The sequence below is a fragment of the Poecilia formosa genome, unplaced genomic scaffold (genome assembly GCF_000485575.1).
Source record: "Poecilia formosa unplaced genomic scaffold, Poecilia_formosa-5.1.2 Scaffold12, whole genome shotgun sequence".
Lineage (NCBI taxonomy): Eukaryota > Metazoa > Chordata > Actinopteri > Cyprinodontiformes > Poeciliidae > Poecilia > Poecilia formosa.
Window position 1 is genome coordinate 455,445 of NW_006799951.1, and position 13,386 is coordinate 468,830.

At 40.3% G+C, this 13,386-nt stretch overlaps 1 protein-coding gene across 2 annotated transcripts in view; it reads right to left on the reverse strand.

Annotated features, from left to right (window-relative positions):
• Positions 1-13,386, reverse strand: part of zcchc24 (zinc finger, CCHC domain containing 24) — a 52,829-nt gene that overhangs the window by 11,131 nt on the left and 28,312 nt on the right. For both annotated transcript variants that reach the window (XM_016667763.1, XM_007545253.2), the window contains exon 3: positions 2,588-2,752. In XM_016667763.1, coding sequence (XP_016523249.1) covers positions 2,588-2,752 — 165 coding nt within the window. The remainder of the gene's footprint in view (positions 1-2,587; positions 2,753-13,386) is intronic.

A 13,386-nucleotide genomic window follows, 5' to 3' on the forward strand; every position in this document is an offset into this window, starting at 1 on the left:
GATGGCGCAAATCTGAATGTTTTTATGTCCTAAAATGTAGTTCTCAGTTCTGGCAGAATACTTACACATCGATACCAGAGCCCAAACTCTGATTGGCTGAATAGTCCCACACGTTAACTCTTTCCCTAAATCGGCAGGCGTGGCCTCTCCGGTGGTAAACGTTTACAAAAAAATCCTGTTCACAAAGTTTCTTCTTCTTATAATCTCTCCATTTTAACTGAGGCGTAAACATTTTGATGTCAATCAGAAATAAATCCCCTGTTTGTGATAGAAATCCTTCACTTAGCAGTGGGGGGGGAGGGAAATCAAATTTCAAAATGATTTATGGAGGCTGATAAAGCTGAATTGATTATGCACGTTTAAATCAAGTAAAGCTGTTAGTTACTACACAGTTTTATCAGCAGTATGTTTGGCCTGATGCACATGGACGTTCTTCATAAAACAGGTTTGGACTGAGCACAGTTAGCTCAGAGATACGTAAAGCCTCAGCATGTGTTAGCTGTACCAGAAAAGAGGGAAATTTTCATCTGATTATGATGGACTGTTTGGAAATATTAGCATCAGGTTTCTTGGAATCATTATCAGCTACAAAGGAAACGTTTCAGAGCGAGCACGTTTGGAGGTGATTTTAACAGCCCATCTGGAAATTTTCCCCTCTCATTTATTCCTTTCTTCTCTGGATTTTTCTTTTTTTTTCTTTTCCCCCACCTCAAAACACTTATTTATTCCAACTGTTTTAACTAAAGGAAACCCAGTTAGCATGGGTCATTACAAAGAGATACTTCAGACTTCCACTAATGACTCTTCCAGCAAGATCTGGGGCTTTACTACTGCTGTGTCAAAGACGTTAAGTCCCAAAGCAAAACTGGAAAATCTAATGGAGATTTTATGGTGCTCCCACAGTGGTTTCAGGGAACCGTGGTGGACGCTCTTTCCCCTGGTGAACTGCAGTGGAGCAACAGACTCATTCAGACTGAGGAAGTTAACTGGCTACTATTGTCCTATTGAAAACTAGTTGTGTGTGATATAACAGAGGGATGTTGTGAAATCAAGATTCGACGAAGTGTGAAAATATTAGAGTTGGGACTCTTCTGATCCTATCTGGTGTTTTTCTTAGATCAGATATCAGGGTGAGGCCACAGATACATAATCCCAAACCAGGAGAGGTTCTGTTTGATGTCGAAATAAAAGGCCACAGCCGCTGACTGAATATCAGAAAGTTGTTTTAGTTTAGATTTTTGAGCTCTCATATTCTGTCTATCAGGGAGAAACTGCGATGTAGAAATGTCAGCACTGTTTTAGAAGTTTTGTGTTTTTTCTGGTCTGTGGCATGTGTGTGTTTTTTTTTGGGGCTCTCTCTCTCTAATGTTCTAAAAAAAAAAAAAAACACGTTTAAATTGGCACTTTTTTGGTTTTTTGTTTTTTGGGTTTTTTTTTCCTTTCAATTGTTGTTTTCTTAAGTTGGTTCCTTGACGTTTTGTTTTCCCAAGGCCCCCCTTTTTTCCCCAAAGTTCTTTTTTGAGGTTGCGTTTTCCGGCGGGGCTTCCCCTTCCCGGTTCTTCCGGCTTGGCGGCGGTGTCTCTCGCATTTTGGTTTTGAGTCTGCTGAGCTCATCATACAAACTACGTCTCAGTTCAACGCTCCTAAGAACGTCATATAGTTCGTATACAAAAGGCTATTAAAAAAATAACACCGCTCCTTTAAAATATTTTGAATACAAAAAAGTTGACACCCAATCAGTTAAAGCTGAAAATTCCTGGCATGGCTTCCAGATACAGTTCAAATCAAAATAACAATTTAAAGTTTATTGTTTAAAAAAGAAGAATGTAGTTAGTTTGGCCAATATTCTTAGGGATTGGATAAGGAAGCATTTCACAAAGCTGAATTTTTATTAAACCCAAATTGAAGCTTTGCTTTCAATTGTTTCACCTGTGACACATGGGGGGAAATCTTTAATTTCCAGCTTCAGTTTTTGCAAACGTTAACAGAGAGCTGGGCCTCTAGCAGTCAGCCTAATTTTATTTCTGGAAGTGGAATTGCAGGAATGTGGAGAAGCATAAATATTAAAAGATGAAGTGTTTGGGATAAATATATCTCCAGCTGGAAAACAGTGGACTCTTTCTTCGCCTCTGCACCAAAATAAGCTCTGAGAAACAGTTTTTGGACAGAAAGCAAAACGCTGTTTGTGCAGCATGTTAATTGCAGCATGTGTGATTTGGAAAAAACAAAACAAAAACAACATTATGGCTAATATGATTTCATGTTTTCTTCCTGAACATGACAAGACTTTTTGCCACTTCTTTAGTGGCAGAAATTCCTAAGTGAGGCATTCATAAATGCGTTTTTCTTTGAGTCTTGAGCAGATTAACTGCCTAATTCCAAACATTTATGCGTCAGGAAATGTAATTTGTTTATTCAATGTTTGTACATCAGTGTAGATAAAGAGGTTTTTATTTCCCGTAAGTGAGGCCATCTGGGAAATCCTTGAACCAGAGTCTGAATTCAGTTAACTTCAGCTGAAATGAGCCAGACTCCTTGTGCAACATTTTCCCACTCTGATCAAGTCACGATACGTTGGCTGATGTACCTGTTTGTGTGGATAGACGTTGATGTGGCATTTGATGCATTCCTGTCCCATATTGGCCCAGGAGTTGCCACTCATCCACTTCCTCTTACACTTGGGGCACTTGTACTCGCCGAAACATCTTTTCTTCCCTTGGTAAGGTGTCAGTCCTTCCCCTTTGGGTCTGGCCTGTCACGGGAGAAAAATAAGAATTTCATTCAGCTTTAGATCCTTGATATGATAAAACAACAACAAACAAACAAAAAAAGCAACAGCCCAAAGTTGTTGTTTTCCTGCAGAGGGACATTTTAAAACGCACTTCTGTAGCACACGGGTAACAACTGGGTGTTTCCATCTTTGTTGCACTCATATATCAAACTCCATCACACGCAGAACACTCCTACACACGGTTTTGGCTCGATATGCGGTCATATAAATGACGTTTGCTTCCATTACAGCTGTGTTAAATTATTCCTCTGATTCTCAACAGGGAGATGATTGCGAACAGTCAGTCAGCCATGAAAAAAAACCAAAAAAAAAACATGGGCCCGAGGACGATATTGTCAAAAGGCGCCGCCCCATGACTTCATGTTGGCAGCTGTATTTGGGCCACTATAATAACATTTGGTAAAGAGAATATTTCCCCCCCACCCCCGTATAGAAGATTGTCGCAAACATACACCACAGATGACATCAACAGCATAAAACACAGGCTGCCAAGATAAACCCGAATGTAAATGTATCTGTTGGTTTGTTAGAGCGTGTCATTATCAATCTGAAATCTCTGCTCGGCTCCAGCTCTCTGTCAGATAAGTGGAATCAAGGGAAATTTTCAACGTGCCTTTATTTTATTTATTTATTTTTTTTGCACGGAGTGATATCAGATGTGGCAGAGGAAAAAAAAAAAAAAAAGAACTCTTGATGCACAGCATGCAGGCAGATGATGGCAGCTCTCCATAAAGTCAGGAAGCTCTTTGGCCTTTCAGTGATATCTAAACTATCTTGACACTCCTGACTCCATGCAAGATCATTTTTGGACATCTTGGATGTGGATGACGAGGGGTGAATGGGAACAAGAAGAAAGATGACAGTCGGAGCAGTGCCTTACGACCGTGAACTCCTTGAGCTTTTCCACATTGTTTTTTTCACATTAGAACCACAACCTTCGTTTTATAATTTTATAACACACAATTGATAAGCGAAGGACAATGATATATGATTCTCAACAAATTTTTTAAAAATCTGTAAACATGCATTTTTACTCATCCGCCTGATTTAATTCCTGATTTGCGTATCTACATACTACTTTACCGCATCAACTACAGGTTGATGCCATCAACTTGCAGATACATGGTAATAAAGTGCAATGCAAAACGATATAAATGTTCATTTGTTCCTGTTAGTGTCAGCCTCATAAATTATTTGACCTGATAGGCCCAAACAAAGACGCCTACGTTCGTTTCCTGGTTGTACCATGAATGCTGTGGTTATTTGCATTCCTACCAGTGGTACTTGTATTTTTCTAAGCAAATTACCCGTGGGAATAATAAACTTTATATTGATCTCCTTTTCTACCCAGTCAGCTCAGGTGGACAAATAAACGTTGGTATTTTTGCAGCTGTTTATTTTCAGATGATTTGGTTTGCTTGATCAATTCATCAAAAACGCTGAAACCAAGTACAGTTCTCCTTCCACTTCACAATTGCTCACCAGTAAAGAGATGTGAAAACGTTCAAGGCCTAAGAACACTTATGCAAGGCACCGTATTCCTGGCCATTCCTCGCTGCGAGTCGCAGCCTGAGTGTGAGTAATAGAAACTTAAATCAGCAGCATCTGGTGCTTTCCAAACAGACGTCAGCACTCTGCATCAGCACTGGCAGGTCCAGAGTAAGTATGCAGGGCTGGGCTTCCATCTGGCTCTATGGGACCATGACCTCAAGCCCCAACTGTCAGTGTTGCATCTTCAACTGAGAATGCATGCAGCCTGGAAAATCTGACTCCTGCTGGCCTTATCCACAGCGGTCCGCATTCACTCTGCCTGGTGTTGCTCGCCTGATGCAATCAGTGCTATGAGAACGTTTTGCTGGAAACTTTTCCTGCAAATTATCCATCTACTATATGGTCCAAGTATAAACCAGCTGACATTCTAAAAGCCTAAATACGATGATGTAAACACTATGGAGATGTATGGCAGCCCTGAGATTAATACCCAGAGGGTATACTCTTAACCCTTGACATTCCTTTAGAAACCCAAACGCAGAGGATAATTCCAGCCAGAGCTGTTTGTCCTGATGTGAAAGTTAAAATCTCTGATTTTGCAGCCAAGACTGAGCAGAACAGAAACAGAACTCATTCACCTCATGACCATTCCTCATTTTGCTCAAAGCTAGTTTCCAGAATCTGGCCCTTGGCCTCTGGCTGCACATCGCAATCTGCCTTTGCTTTAAGACTTTCAGATTACCTCAGACCTCTCTGGACAACCAAGCTGTGTTGTAGGAAAAAGATGGATGTTACATTTTTAAACCTCTGATCATGTTGTACACATCCTGACTTTTAATGAGTAAGATATTTGACACAGAACATAACATGGTTCACTATGTACAGTACTTTCATTGGGAACTTTTTGTACACAGAATAATTTATTCGCATGCGCTGACAGCTGATGATTTCAGTATTCTTTCCACAATCTACTCGTAATCTACTCCAGCCAAATTTGGTCACTCGGTGTGTTTTTGGTCTAATTGGGGCTCAAAGTATATAATTTCACAAAGGTTGAAAATGTTCCGAACCGTTAACAGAACATTTTTATTCTTCAAAAATGAAATGAAATTACAATTGAAACCAGATTTTTACATACAGTGAGTAAAAGACACAAATACATGTTGTTGTTTTTTTATTTATGACTGTCGGAAGTTCAGACAAGCAAAACGTTTCCTGTTTTAGCTTAGTTAGAATTACTAAAGTTATTTCTATTTGCTAAATGCCAGAAAACACAGCAAGAAAAGATTTAGATTGTAGCTTTTCTTGAATTAAAACACCTACACATCAGGGATGACTGTTTTTATTTTTTATGTATGAATTGGGTTAAACTTCCTTGGCTTTCTTCCACAAACTTCTTATATGTTAATTGACACACTTGAGTTCATTGGAGTCACACCTGTGGATGCAATTAAGGCCACACCTGAAACACATTGATGTCTTATTTGGCACAATGAGAAGGTCAAAAGAATCAGCCAAGATATAAGGAAGAGGATTGTGCAGCTGCACAAATCTGATTCGTCCTTGTGAAGAACCAGCATCTTCACAAGTTCTTTGGATTTGTTCTGGAGTCAATTTGCAAATGCTGGACCAAAACACATCAATCTCTAGGACACAGAATCCATCTTCTTTCTGAGCTTGTATGAAATTGTTTGAACAGAACCTTAAAGCATTGATGAATTGTTCACAAGGAAGAATCAGGTTTGTGCAGCTGGTTCTCTTCTTGATATCTTGGCTGATACTTTTGACCTTCCCATCATATCAAGCAAGACAGAAATGTGGCCTTAAATTACATCCACAGGAGTTTCTCCAATTAGCTCTAATGTGAAACAAAGTACAGTTTTCCTTCCACTTCATAATCGCTCACCAGTAAAAAGAAGTTTATCAGAAGTTTGTGGAAGGAAACCCAAACTTCTGATATTTACATAACCAAAGTCATACATTTTGAAATGCAAGTTATTCCCAATACTCAACAAAGGAATGTAAACTTCTGACACCAAGAAAAGTTACAAAAAATATTCTAAAATATATTCTCACTGTATTTTCTGGCTTTTAGTAAATAGAAATAATTTTGGTAGTTCTATCTAAGCTAAAACAAGAAATGTTTTGTCTGAACTTCAGACAGGGATTAAAAAAAAATGTTTGTCATTTTATTCAGTGTATATGAAAATCTGGTTTCAACTTTATATGTTAGTATTTTATAAACATTTATCTTCTTAATTTACTAAAACACTGAACTACCGAGTACAAATCAAAATCAACCACTAAGCAATTAAATTAGGAATTTCTATTAATATCCTCCATGAAGTTTCAGGAATGTTGTTCAGTTAAATCCTCTCGTAGAAAAGTGTGTTAATCATTTTTTTTAATTATTTTATTTCATTTTTAAAATGATCCACTTTTATGTACATTCCCTGTGCAAATTTGGCTTCGCATAGCTGCAAATCACCACGGAGCTCGTTTGGACACTTGGAGTTGTAAATCTCGGCATTGCACTCAAACTGTGGTCAGCTGTTATGGGGCCATTGCAACACTCTGGCTGTCATGGAGGTCTCAGGCAAAAGCAGCGAGTTTGGGAGCTGAAGTCACCAATTTTGCAGGCCCGGTTGGTGGTGTGCGATCCACCGGACCCCCACAAAACACGTGGGAAACAATGCCACAACAACATCTGGACGGCCGTGTCATAACAGCCGGCACAAACGGAGAGAGCAGAGGAAAACAGATAGGTTTGTTTATACATATAGAGACTTTGGTCATTCTGTTTTTACTTATGCGGTGAAAAGCAGATTAAAACTCTCCGCTGTAAATGTTTTAGTTAGGGTTGATTTCCAGAAAAGCTGAATTTATTAACTGTACACAATGCACTCAGCTCAGTGAGTAATAGGATCAAACTGCGTCATCACACCACACAGCGCTTTGGGAGATGAGCCTGCATGGGAAGTCTTTTTTTTTTCTTTTTTTTTTGCACGTTTTCCTTTTGAGTAGTCACTCAATAAAAAGCTTAGAGTAAAACCTAAATGGACATATTTCAGCAATTTGGAGCGTTTTAGTTGTCTGTCAACCAGGAAAACATTGCAAAACAGCTGCTGACTTCTGTGCCAAAAGGCAGCAAGTGGAGTTTGTCACTGCATTTTTTTTTTTTCTTTTTTAAACAGTGCTTGGTGTTTGTTTAAGTCCCGAGGCTGAAGGCCTGTGAGCTGAAGTAAGATAAGGGTCAGAGAGTGTGTAGAGGACAGAGTGCTCAGAAAAGAAACACGTCCTCGTATCGGACACGAATGCATTCACACTTTGGGTCAGCGAGATGTTAATTGAGGCATGTGCGCATATGTGATGCGTCAAGACGAGTGTGGCCACACACCGACACGGGCAAATACTGCTTCCCAGTCCTTTAGAGTGGACACACACAAACCGAACACGGGTTTTCATACACTCTCGAGGCCCGACTGGAAAGTCTCAGCGCACAGTTTCCGGCAGTACTCCTACTCTGTTTCACCCCACTCCCCCCAGGAGTACACAAGTCGTTCCTTGGCTCGTATCGCAGGATTAATGAGCTCACAGACTGCATTAAATAGAATAAACAGAGCTGAACTTGAAACACTGAAACAAAGAAAAATGGGAGAGAAGGAGGAGACACTCTAGCGAGAGAAACTTCTTTAGGATTTGATGAACACACTTAAAAACCTGCAGAGTGATTGAAAAGGAAAGTGGACAAATTCAATGAGCAACTATAGAAAGACCTTCCAATCAGCCTTTAATATTTGAGGCGGGTCGGGGGGGAAGGTGAAAGAGAGAAAAGAGGAGGAGAAGAAGGAGGAGGAGGAAATCCAAATCCAAAGCAGATGGCCTCCATAGGGGCAGAACACTGAGAGCTGTCGTAAAATTGCTGCTCTGCTTTCAATTAGACCTTACATTTCAGAGACACAGAAACAGAGAGGTGGGGGGATGAAACAGTGTTAACATACCACTGAAGTTCTGGCCACAGCGACACTGGACTGAACCCATTATGTGAAGGAATGCAGTGAGAAAAAAGCAATCTTCAGGAGGGACTGTGCATGTGTCAGACATGCACAAATAGAGTGATATCAGGAATCCAAGGCAGGAGCACTGTTTCTATGTACACCGCTAAATTAGTTGTTCCAGGCAAGACGACACCCAGGTAATAGGGTGAAATTGATTAAAAATGCATGCGGTTCAGACATTTAATCATGAAATTCCAGTTTCGACATCGTTTTGCCACAAAGCCCATGTAAAAGCTTTCTTTCAGTGAACGTTTTAAGCATATTTCTATCACCGACCACGGACAAAAATGCAACCCTGACCACTGTCTGAGGCTGAAAGGTGGTGTCGAAGTCGAAGCTGATCTCGTATATCAATACGAGTAAGGACCAGCGGACAGACCCCAGACTGCAGACACCTCCCCAAAACCTGAAACCTTAATCCTCTGTCTGCAGGACCGGCTAGCCTTGGTTTAACGTTAAAACCCTCGTCCAAGTCAAACCCAACAGGAATCATCACCGAGGCTGCTGCTTTCAAGGTTGCGGACAAGATTTCATACTTTCTCAAAATATATTGGACAACACGTGCACCTTTGACAGTGAGGACTTCATATTAAACCCGAGGTCAGACCACAAAAAAAGTATGAGGAGAAAAAGTCTACAGAACGTTTTGTGCAAATGCCTAATCTCATTCGGCATACGAGTAAAACAATTGAGTAAAGTCGTTTATAAAGCAACTAGGGCATCTATAAAAATGATCTAATCTGTAAATATATATTTTTATTGCAGTACAAAGTCACCCCGGTGTATAACAAACATAACAGAACTATTATTAATGCATTTGATAAATAAACAACCATTTCTAGTTACTCTTGGAAAGAGCAGATGCCTTTAAGTAAGACAGGCATGCGTCGATCTTCACAGGTTAGGAAACGGCTACAAGGCCATCGTTTAAAAAGCCTAAAACAACTCGATTGGTGACAAATGAGGCTGGATGAGGACCAGAGTTTATTATTGATTTTCAAAATGTGCTTTGCGGGTATTTGAGAGGGAAGTGTGAGAGTGACATGTCATACTATTTTTTTTTAAGATAAAGAATGTTGGGTAAGTTGGCATCTGACCTAAAGGAAAGTTTAGGTAAGACTTAGGCTATTCTGCTCACTAGGCTATTCTGCTCACTAGTTTTGAAGCAGTCTCATGGTTTTCAAGCCAAATCTCCTCACCTATGTGACCTTTTTCAGTGCAAACATTTGCACTTGTAATCAATGACAGAACAGATGGCTCGGTCCCTCAGAAAAACTGCAGCTGAGCTGATACAGTAAGCCTATTACCTGGTTGTTTAGTTTTTCCTCAGCCAAGAGTTGCACACCAGTTTTGCACCTGGTCTGTGCTTCGTTATCTACTTGGTGACCTTGTCCGCTATGCTAGTTGCTACCAATACTCTATTGTTTCTTAGTACCAACAGGTGAATGAATATGGAGCTCTAGAGATTTAGTCTCTTTGTTTTTAGCCACACTTTTTCAGATCATCGAACAATTTTTGATTAAATACAAACAACAGTTTTTGAATTATTTTGTTTATTAAAGGCAACAAGCAATCCAAACCAGCATGCAAGTGGAAAAAGTCTCCCACATATCCAATCATAAATTAACTGTAGCGAACCACATTCTTTTGACAGCTGTGTTTGGCTTCATTTAATAGAAATACCAAAACTAGAATCTGTCTGACAACATGAAGTAGGCTAAAAGATATAAAAAGGCAACTCTAAGCTTCACACTGATGTACATTCCACTTAGCCTCTGTAATTAATTACAATCTCCGTTTTTTCCATTTGCTAATGCTTAAGTCAAGTTAACGATGCGGCACAAAACTCGACACCGTGATGTGATTTTGTTCGACGTGTTAAACTATTCGCACAGTATAAAGTTTTGCGAAAACTGAGACTGTGTCAACCATTCAAAGAGAATGTCTGAGGCTGTTTTACAGACCACAAAGTTAAAAAGCAAGAACATTTTGTTGGGTCATTTAGGGCAAACCAGTCTTGTAGAACGTTTCTTCCCAGAGGGAATAGTTCGGCTGACCACATGAAGGCAACTCACATGTGGAAGAGATATGTATACCTGTCACTGTGAAAACAGGAAAACGTAGTTTGTGGAACCATCACGTTTAATGTGTTGTCTGACATAACAGAGATGACAGGAAAAAAAAAAAAGATCTGAGGGCGCCTGTCGGCCAGAACTCTGGACCAAGTGGGGGCGTGCAGATGGTCGCAACTTCAAGCACCTCAAAAGAATGGCACTGTCACCACCTCAGCTGTGTCCCACTGCGCACAGGACAAGCATTTTTTATTGCTCATTTCCGCCACTGGGGTAAACAGCTGCAGCTTCATGCCAGAACCTCAGCCAGGTGCATTATGGGAACTGTTTATCAATCCCACCATACACTGCAAGCTCTAAATACAGCCACTGTTTTCTGGTCATTCGTCTCTCTCTCTCTCTCCCTCTCTCTCTCCCCTCCCCTCTTTTTCCCTGAAGTCTTTCTCACCTCCTTCCCTCCCTCTGGTCAGCTCCTTTGCTGGTGCAGCTGTCTCTTTATAATGCCTGTAAGGAAAAGTGGCCGAGGCTGAGAGTGATGTGAGGAACAGGTGCGCCAATTGAGGGATACGTTCGGCCTGAATCAAGCACAATGCACCTCTGTTCGTGAAAATAATCTCATCTGAAGGAGAGGGTGCACAGAGAAGACAGACAATGTACTTAAAGTAACAGGAAAAACAAGTCGGGGTAAATTATAGGGTGCAGAATTTTCCTTTGCAATCAGCTTCAGAACAAAGGCTTGGCTAGTATCTCTTTAAAAGAAACATGCAATCAGATTGGAAAACAAGTATGTTAATTGCAGTCAGATGAAATTAATCCAGGTCTACATTTTGCAACTAATAATTACCTTTAATCGCCCATGACGTCACTGGCAGTTGCACGTGACGCTGGTGTTAATGAGGACAAACCAAACCATATACAGAATCCCCCCCGCCCCCCAACAAAACCCTCTCACCCTTTGGAAACAATTGCAGAGTCATTAAATGAGCCTCGGTTTGTTTTTCAAGCGTTCACGATAGAGCTGCCTCAGTCCAAGTTGCCTCTGAACTGCTGGGCCGCTCCCCAGTGTTCTGCTGAGCTCCAGTCACCGGCTCGCATCTGGAAACCATCAGTGTAAACAAAGGCGCAGCGAAGGAGCTCAGGCCACGCTCTGACTCTCCACATCCCCCAGGACATCACTCAGAGAGCAGCCCAGGAATGCCAAAACGGCCCTCGACTTGTGTGTATTGCATTTCCATGTGCCCGTGAGTGGGAAAAGTGCGCCTGTGTCTGGTCTTGTGTCCTCATCTCAGAGTTTGTATTGAGCTTGGCTGAAGTTCAGAAACAGATAGGCTGACAGATAGCGAGGACAGGGTTCACTTCACAATGTTAGCTTTCAGCCTTTTTGCGTTGGGTTTTTGTTTGGTTTGCTCATTAAGCGTGGTATTTCTGATAAGGCTTCTAATTGCTTTAATGTGGTTTCAGTTAGCGTGCTAGCCCTGGCTCTGTGATGTATGCTACAGGGGCAGAAACTTGGACAAGAGGTTGAACCTGAGAACTTGTTCTCCTCTGTGAAACATCAAAAGGATCAAAGGATCAATCAAGTCTGATTCTTTTCTAAGATATCACAGGAAATATTTCCAGAGATTTAGTAACTCCATATCTATTAATCATGTGGTTTGGTTGCTTTTGCTTCAGCCTAAATTTCCAACATGTTGCTCGTAGAGGCTGAACCTCTTTGATGCTTGTGTGCGCTGTGCACAGACTTCACCACACAGCCCAGATAAGCAGGCTTATCTTCCTTAACTGTCTCTAAATATAAACTATAGAATCGCACATAATTTGCTGCACACCACCTCAATCGCTTACTAATGGCTGCACCACCAAGCACACAACGAAGCCTGCAAGTTATTTTGCAGACACAGAACATGGAGTGTGGTTCCAAGTCTGCTCAAGCTTCACAAAGCATAGAAGTCATAATACGTCACAGGTTTCTGTCAAACTCATAAAATGAAATGACAGCAAATGGCGATAATTCAACAATGTGGCCTTACCTATTATTGTCTTTTTTAAATGTGTCTAATAAACCTCACCAGACACAATGGAACCAGTCATTATGTTCCATCTGGTGCAAAAGGGGACCTTTTGCACCAGAGGGCAAGTCAACCCGCTCAACTTATTTTTAGGGCACGCTCATTTGAAGCTCACCCAGCAGCCATGTCAAAAAATGCAGCTTTGAGACTAGATGCTAATATTTTAGTTTCAAGGCAATAGCTTATAAAATAGGAGAACAACTCTTAGTTTTCACCATGTTCAACTAACTGGGAACTCTAACAAAACTAGTCATGTGCCAAATTATTGACAAGTCAGAGAGGACACATGCTAACATTAGCCTAGCATCTCAGGAAGTTCAAAGATCCTGGTGAGTAAAATGCACTTTTACTAAAAAAACTTTTCAAAACTGACTGCGCAGAGCGAGACAGTCCTTTTGAAATCAATTGTAGACCTATGACTGTTTTAGCTAAGGTGATGGAACATTTTGGCAGATTTAATTTTATGTTCAAGCATAAAAGACACCCAAGACGCTCCAGGTAGACAAATAACAGCCTCTGGTTATCTTTAATCTTACCTCAATTGTTTGAGGTAAGATTGTTTGAGGTAAGTCTCACTTAAGGCCTATGAATAACTGTCTGGAATGGCTTAAGATATTAAATAACAACAGATGAAAGACTTAAATTAATCACTAACATATCTGAACAGAAAGGTCTACACACATACGACATAAACATGAACAGCTTCTCTCCAAAATATGTTTATCTATAAGAAAATAATTCAACCTTCCAGTTAAAATACTTTAAGCAAGATATCCCTCTAAGCTAGTAACACTCAGTAAAACTTCAAAGTAAAAATGAAAAAATACCGCAAACTAATATACTATTTTATATATATATATATCTATCTATATATCTATCTATATATATATATATATATATATATA